An 8,585-nucleotide genomic window follows, 5' to 3' on the forward strand; every position below is an offset into this window, starting at 1 on the left:
GGTTTGGGATAATTTCGTCAATTTCACGCCTACTGCGTCCCCCGGGGTGCTCCACGATGTGCATCGCTCAAATAATGCTGCTAACGATAAGCTGTTTTTTCCCTTTCTTGCTCTCTCTAATGTGACAAAAATGTTGCGGGGGACCGTTTTCGAAAATCACTTCACGGGAACTGACTCACCCCTTCCCTTTCGGAACGACAACGCCGTCGTTGTTGAACCTTGACATAACCTTTGCAGTGCCGCTGTGGGGAAGTAAAATGTATCTGTTGGGTGACTCTTACGGTTAGTTTCGGTCACAGTGCAGCACTTGTAACATCATCGGAACAACGGTTCCGGATCTAGCGTATATCATGGCAGAACATCTACTTCAGCGGTTCGCCAACATGGGGAGTTCCAGTACGGTCAGACCACCGGCTACAGCGGTAACACTCAGCTCACGGATTCATCATGAGCCTTTCGTCAAGTATCCTGTTTTTGGTCCCGGTTCAGGACCAGAAATCTACGAGGAAGGTGAAGCTTTCTGGGCGGGAGAAACCTTTCCAGGGTTTTTCCCTGGACCTGCACCACCACTACCTCCGCCTCCACCTCCTCCTCCAGCTCCTTATCGCGTCCCGTACGGCAAGTATGGAACGGCTCGCTTCAAGGGTGCTTCCGTAGCAATCCTTACATTCATCGGATTCCTGTTCTTCCTGAGCGTGCTTCAGAATTACATCCGGGACTATTCCGCCACCAGCTCCCCAACGGTAAGTGTATCTACGGGAAGTAATTTCCAACCATCTCGGTAAAGATTTTCGATTCCAAAAAGGTTATCGTCCTATCGTCCGGTGCGACCAAGGAGAATCTTGCACCGCAGTATCCGTTTCTGCAGAAAAATGACGCCCATCTCAGTGAGGAAGTCGATGCGTACAGCTACAAGAAGACCTCGAACCATGGCAGCAAGAAGCACAAGAACCAAAAACGCCAATACTCGTCGGACGCAGTATCGACTCAACCGGCACTATTTTCCGATCTGCTTACTATTGATGGGATGAAGAAGAAGAAGAAGAAGTGAAGCAAAAGTGTTTGAATTATTTACTTAAGAGAAGGAATCATATTTATTTTCATATTTATAGTGAGTGGGTTAAAACGGTGCTATGATAAATTATTGATGTGTAGTGAAATCTCAATCGTATTTAGTGTTCACTTAATTCTGTGAAATTCCAACGAAGCTATAAATTATGTTGTAGGGGAATTTACATAGTATCGTTAATCTAAGCAGCGTCCAAACTCTTATTGGTTTTTTTCTCGACGTAACGCACACATTAGCGGTGTTTGTTTGTTTACATTCATCTTCTGCATGCTGCCCTATCCATACCAATCGATAGAATTATTCAAACCGACGATTTTACAACGCTTCAAACTTTTCAGGTGAGTGTGACTATTGTCGGCATCCTCGTTTTCTTCGGCAACTGTTCCATTTACACTGCGTGTTAACCTACTGTTCTATTATCGGCAACTCAAAATCAGCATCATTTTGCAGTGTGTACGTTCCATTTCAAGAAAAACCTGGCAAGATGCATTTGCTCAGTCGTAAAAATCTAATCACATTGAAGCTGAACAACTAGTCTCCGTTGGAATACATTCTGCTAAGTGTTTTGGTGAGAAAATGCTGTGAAATTGTGAAATTATCGTATACGTTTTGGTTGGCCAAGATGACATTTCAGCGGCGTCGGTGGTGTAGTGGTAAGCGTGATTGCCTCTCACCGCGAAAGGTCTGGGTTCAATCGCAGTCGACACCGCCAGAATGTTCTGAGACATAACATCTCTGATCAGCCGTTGGTCCCCGGTTCATGAGTTGATGGGTCGATAAGTAGGGTCCAGGTGTGGAAACTGCCTCCCTGGCGTCGATACCATTGGTACTCAGTACGGAAAACAAGATCGACGGAAAACAAACCAAAGAAAAAAAGGAAAAGCCGTTCGCTCATTTCAACTTCTATTCAAGTATACTGCCATACTCTAGCGAAACTAAAGGGCGAACACGAAATTATTGCGACACCGAAAATGTCATGCCAATTTTCTTATAATGTTTAGAATCAAACCAAAATTTTAGGGTAGTTTTATACATATATTTACTTCAAAAATCAAAAGAAAAGTTAATCGATAGAGCCTTGAGTGTAAAATTGAACGCATTTTCGCTTGATGCCCTCCATCAAAGTCTTTACAGTGTCATCCGGTACCAGTTTCTCAATTTTTTTTCATTTTCTTAACATGTCCTTCTCGTCTTTGACTGTCTTCTTGCTCTTCCGAAGTTCCCGCTTCATTATTGCCCAGTACTGCTCCACCGGGCGCAGCTCCGGACAGTTTGGCGGATTCATATCCTTTGGAACAAAATGGACAGAATTGGCCTCATACCACTCCAGGACACTTTAAGAATAGTGGCATGATGCCAAATCTGGCCAAAATAGCGGAGCTTCGTCGTGCTGCTGCAAGAACGGCAAAAGGCGCTTCTCGAGGCACGCAGATTTGTAGATCTCGCCATTTACTCTGCCCTTTGTCACGAAAGGCTCACTCCTCAGTCCGCAAGAGCAGATGGCCTGCCAAATGAGATATTTGGAAGCGAACTTCGACATTTTCTTCTTCTTAAATTTGTCGTCCACATCGAACTTGCTCTTGCCGATGAAAAACTCCAACCCCGGAATTTGCTTAAAATCGGCTTTTATATACGTTTCGTCGTCCATCACACAGCAGCCATATTTTGTCAGCATTTTCTCGTAGAGGTTCCGTGCCCGAGTTTTAGCCGTCGATTGTTGCCGCTCATCGCGGTTTGGGAAGTTCTGTACCTTGTATGTATGTAGTCCAGCTCTCTTCTTTGCATTCTGGACGTAGCTCTGCGACATGCCGATCTTTTTAGCCAAATCACGGCTTGAGACGTTGGGATTTGCTTTAATCATCCGCTTCACCTTTCCCTCCGTCTTTTTGTTCTCCGGTCCCGGTTTTCTTCCAGCTCCTTTGCCGTGGTCCAACGTCAACCGCTTCAACACTCTGGAGACGGTTGAATGGTGAATGTTCAACATTTTTCCCAAATGCCGGTGCGACAGGTCAGGAAATTCCAGGTGTTTGGAAAGAATTTGTTCTCTCAACTCGCGTTGGTTCACCTCCATTTTCGTTGAATCGAAAAACACGACTTCGAGTTTGACATCATGTACACAATACACATCAATGAGAAAGTGTGCAAAATTTGGTTGATTTTTACCCAATGGTAAAAAAGTTATGCCCTGTTAAATGTGTCGCAATAATTTCGTGTTCGCCCTTTATTCACTCAAAGCCTCTGTGTATTGAGACCAGTTTGATGTAAATTTTGCACGGTTGAGTAGTTTTCGAGCTTTTTTCGTAGCTTATCTAATCTATCATTCCACCAGGAAACACCTATATTAGTCGAGCTGGCATTGAAAGCCTGATTCATATTAGTTATTAAGTCATTCGCAATTTTTTCTAGCATTGAAATGGTAACAATATTGTTTAAGATGGGCTCATGTTGACTCTTAATACTTGAGCTGTATACAGTGTATCTAAAAATTGAGCTTTAAAAGTATATTTTAAAGAGATACGTTTCTAAACTAATGGCTGCTGAACCATCATAAATTTATCAGTTCTAGATAGAGCTGGAATTAGGGCGTAACAGCCTTTGTAAACAATGACTTCTCTCGATGATTTCGCGAAAGTCATGGCTCTGCCTGGCAAATCGACATCACCATCGAGTAGGGGATGACTTCCCCTACTCGATGGATATGATGGTTTGTGTAGGCGTGCATTGAATTCCTAGAAATCAACGAGAGAAGGCATTGTTTACAAAGGCTGTTACGCCCTAATTCCAGCTCTATCCATAATTATTGGTACAGCATTGGGTTTATTTGAATGCGTTTATAAAGAGCTTTTTGAAAATAAAACATCTTTTCATTGAAAAACCTTAATATCTAGAAATATAATGAACTAAACTTTTAGAAACTTCGCTCATTTTAAGTCATAATAAAGATCATTCATATTCCACTAATTTTACTAAAGTTCATCGACTATGTAAAAAGTTTAAAATCGTGCGTTGTACTAAAATAAATCCAACTTCATACAGATAATTCCAATTAAGTCCTAAACTAAAACGATACATCAATAAACATCTGAAGATGGACTTTTTCGCAACTGTACAAAGTTTAAAGACAGCTTTTGGATTCCCTGGATAATGAAAAGTGGGTATTAGTTTGCCATTGAACCTTGGTCTATTGTTGTCTTACTAAAAATCGTCTAAGAATCTTCTCTGAAAATTTCAAGTCATTTGTTATCGTGGTTAAAAAGTTACAGCTGTTTATGTGCGTTGCAATAAATTCGGGTTTGTCCTTTATATCATCTTTAAAACATGTTGAATGTTCGGCATGATTTTCTGTCACCCCGACTGGCGGTACTTTGGGGCGATTCATCGTCTACTTCGTCGATGGGATTAAATTTCCAATTTCTATTGGCTCTCTGAAAGCAGTTTGTATCGAAGATGATGAACTACCACCGGAGCAAAACATAAATAAAATTAGCTAAACTAAACCGCAGGGAAACAGTGGTGGGTGGACAGCACCATCTTTAACGCACTTTGGAGTACTCTCCATCCCCAGATTAAATGCACCATAGAAAAAAATGCCGCTCCTTAACAAAATTCCAGTGCACGCTTGTGGTAAAAAAGAGCAGTCAGTTTTTCACGAGTGATTAGTGTAGACTTTGATGGATAATATTTAAGGGTTATTTCCATCAATTTATGTATTTTTCATTTTAATTAAGTTGAAATATCAGATCTGATAGAAGCTCTCAATTGCAAAAGCTATAGAGCTCCTTAACGTTGAACTTGAATGGTAGCGCCTCTAGCGGCAATAAAAGACAAGTGCGCTACAGTTATCCATCATAGCTTTATCCCTGTAAGATATCCATCTTTGCTCATCCAAGACAACAACCAATGACTACATTATTTTAGACCACTTTCAAATCAACTTCGTTGTCAAACCAATCAACACTGAAAACGAAACTAGCTCAGAATGTGAGTCACTTTTACTCAGTTGTGAGCCACTTTTTCTCATTCATTCACTCAGAAAAAAAAATTAAAGGGTTGTGTCCTATTCACGACCGCAGTATGACGTAGAACCACGCAAAATTGATGTATGTCATGCATTTTTGACTATTATACTTTATCTTAAATTTTTCAACTATTTCAATGTTTCGGTTATGGTTCACTTTTTTTTTCCTTGATTAGTGCTACCGACGCCAGGGGGCAGCTCCCTCACCTGGAACCTACATATCGATCCATCAACTCATGAACTGGTTTGGCACATATAACTTTTCCGCGTTTCGGTTTCGTGAAACGGGACCCAAGGCTCATTCCTAATTGTGAAAGGTGATCACGCTGCATACCTTTAGCCACTGTCTTGGTCCTGCTTGTTACAGGAACATGTGTCACGCCGTCCGAAGCGGTAATGAGCAGAGACATGACCTGGAAAATCGTTTATTTCATGAAAACAGAGATAAAATTACCATTTGTACATTTTACAAATGTTTTTGTGAAAAATTGAATAAAATATTTGTTTCAGCAGATTTGTAATGTAATATCCTATCGATTGGCGTATTTGGATTTTATTTTTATCTATAAATGACAAAGTTACAAGCGTTCAAAACCTAACACTATTTCACCACACATATTTTTTGGTTTGCACCCATAGTCGACAAAGACGTAGTTCTACGTCAAAAAATCTATACTAACTAGTTTAAAAGTCACACTAAATCGCTATTGGCCTGGTTACATCCAATAGCATAAACTACCACGCCTGTTTATCTCTTTTTGTTGTACTGGATTTTCGGTTAGCTCGGATGGCCCTAAATATTAGATGCTGTGTCTGCTTACACTCAAAAAAATTAACACGTTCCATTCATGTGTTCTGGGTTTTGAATTCGGCCAATTGCCTGCAACCATAACATTATGTGTATTTCTCTTGTATATCATGAAATTAACACACCAAAATCAAATGTTCATGCTAGTAGTGAAATCAATACTAATCACACCATAATGTCATGTATTAACCTATCGATTTTAATGATACCTGCATATAAATCTGCGCTACTGTTTTGTGTGTATTTAATGTGTATGACACATGGATCTTACAAGGACTCACCTCACAAGTAACGAGATGAGTGTCTAAAACGTCAAAACACAATAGTCAACATGGCAGACAACAGTGTAAATCAAGGCGTGTGTTTCACGGAGTTAGGATTGCCAAGTGAAATAATTCGTATTATTAACCGTGAGTACAATATTTATAAACTATCATATCATTAAAATACTTATTTTATGTTTTGATTGCAGAACACAGCATTGACCCGACAAATTTTGACGAAGTAGTGGGGCTTCTGACAACACTTGGGCTGGCACAAGTGGTTGAGGACAACCATCAAATTAACCTCGTATTAACGGTATGTATTTTGCAGAAAATATGCAAATATGCATTAAATAAATTTAATAAATTTTATTATTATTGTCTCTGTTATATTACTTCACAGTTTGACCAACTGGAATCCAAAGAAGAAGTGCCTATTCCACAGGTGACATTATCACATACGGATTCGAAGCTGACAGCCGATCCATGCGGATCCTATGGTGAACCATCGAATCAATCAGGTATTACTGAGGTAATTTGTTTCTTGTGTTCTTCAATATCTATGATTAAAGTGATATTTTTATCTACAGTCAGGAACACTAAAAATCGTTGAAGTGACCAGTTTAGATCCGAGGTCATTCAACTCAGCAGAACCGGAAGATGTACAATCGGATGATAATTCAGTGGAAGAGTCGGAGATCAAGTAAGTACATAGAAACGACGACTGAATCATCCGAACTACCAAGAGGATTGTCAGCCAGTGCAAGTTTATTGCGACCAATTGAAAACATACCAAAATCAGCTAGCAACAACATTCCTCAGGTTTGAATTTCACAATTATTTTTTTTATATGAACGCAATTTTACTGTTACTTGTATTTCAGGAACCACATTTAAGTAATCAGAGGAGCGAAGGAAATGCGGATGCATTATACACCACAAACGAACTAACGCCGGAAGTATTACTACACATCCTTAAAAGTTCATTGACATCATCCGACTAGCTGAAGAAGGAGCCCTCTCGGAGCGCCGGCAGCTTGAGCTTGCGGAGTTTGTGGCTGAATGGCATTTGGCAAATAAGAAGAAACTGTTTGAGTGGGACGTTAAGAAATACGCCAGAGTTGTAGTTCTGCTCTTCCGGAACGAAAAAGAGGTAATGTTAACCTTTAAGTAATCGATCTCGAGTGGAAAAAATCACCTTTCAACCAAACAGACCTAGATCAGTTTTGGTAAAATCTGATGTGGGCACTCCGGAGCATCTGGAGCAGGTTATGGATGGGCCTTTTTTGGGACAATTCTTTTCCATCATCAAAACATGCCGTGCGATTGGGAGGGTTGAAAACTAGTAGTACTAGGTCGAAAATTAGTACATTTACCATATCCATTAGTGCTCCGGTATTTTTCGAAGCTAATATCAAAATCTTTGTATTTTACAGGAATCGTACTTTCTGCCGAGAGGTGGTGATAAAAAGAACCCTGGCGGTAAAATATACAATAAAATAAATTCATTGAAGGCCAAAATTCGTAAGCGGAAAATTGATGCCGACGAACACACACACTAAGATTTTTTTACAGGAGTCAGTATTTTTTTACTGGGTTTTTGAATTGCTGAAAAAGTCGGTAAAAATTCAAATGACCGTTATCCTTAAGGAATCAATGAAATCGACCAATTATATTTTCTATCATTAAATGGGGTTAACAGAACTAAGTAAGTACAAGTTCACAACAAATGTTCTCATTAATAAATTTTCCATAGATTTTTAAACTTTTACCGAACAGTTCCGCAATTCAAAAACTCAGTAAAACCATACTGACTCGATTAGTGTGCAGGAAGCAGTGTGTAAAGCATACACACAGAGATTATTTTACTGGGGTCAGTAATTTTTTACTGGGTTTTCAAACAGCTGAAAAAGTCAGTAAACTGAAAATAACGGTCACACGTAATGCAACGAACAATTTTAACATATTTTATTTTTATCATCAAATAAATGTAATAAGAACACAGTCTGTATAAATTTCAAGAAAAAATCACTTTTATACAATTTTTTACAATTTTTTTAAGTTTACTGACTTTTTCAGCTGTTCAAAAACCCAGTAAAAAATTACCGAACAGGGAGGCCGTGATTTTGTGTGTACACAAAATTGTGAAACACATCATGATGCGGGCGTTCAAGATGCCGTAGAATGGTTACAGGTTAATGAAGCACCTTGGACAACGGTTTTGGATAGATGGAAAGTTAGCTACCCGATACGCGTCGGGTGTTTAGTGAAACCGAAAGCGGAACAGGAGCTAATAAAACTAAATCTTTGGCGGTTAATAACAACAGAGTATGGGTACCAGCTGGTAATGCAAATCTTATATTTTTTACATTAACAGTGTTGTACTGAACCTTGTATTATTTTATAGATAAACATCGATTATCAATTA

At 39.5% G+C, this 8,585-nt stretch overlaps 1 protein-coding gene across 1 annotated transcript; it reads left to right on the forward strand.

Annotated features, from left to right (window-relative positions):
- Nucleotides 1-252: 252 nt before the first annotated feature.
- LOC135710194 (uncharacterized) lies at nucleotides 253-1,051 on the forward strand. The gene is made up of 2 exons (XM_065232706.1): nucleotides 253-743; nucleotides 806-1,051. The coding sequence occupies exons 1-2, from the start codon at nucleotides 351-353 to the stop codon at nucleotides 1,049-1,051; spliced, it is 639 nt and encodes a 212-aa protein (XP_065088778.1). The 5' UTR covers nucleotides 253-350.
- Nucleotides 1,052-8,585: the final 7,534 nt, after the last annotated feature.

The sequence above is a fragment of the Ochlerotatus camptorhynchus genome, unplaced genomic scaffold (assembly GCF_037179485.1).
Source record: "Ochlerotatus camptorhynchus isolate MF236.1 unplaced genomic scaffold, CSIRO-AGI_Acam_v1.1 ptg000371l, whole genome shotgun sequence".
NCBI lineage: Eukaryota > Metazoa > Arthropoda > Insecta > Diptera > Culicidae > Ochlerotatus > Ochlerotatus camptorhynchus.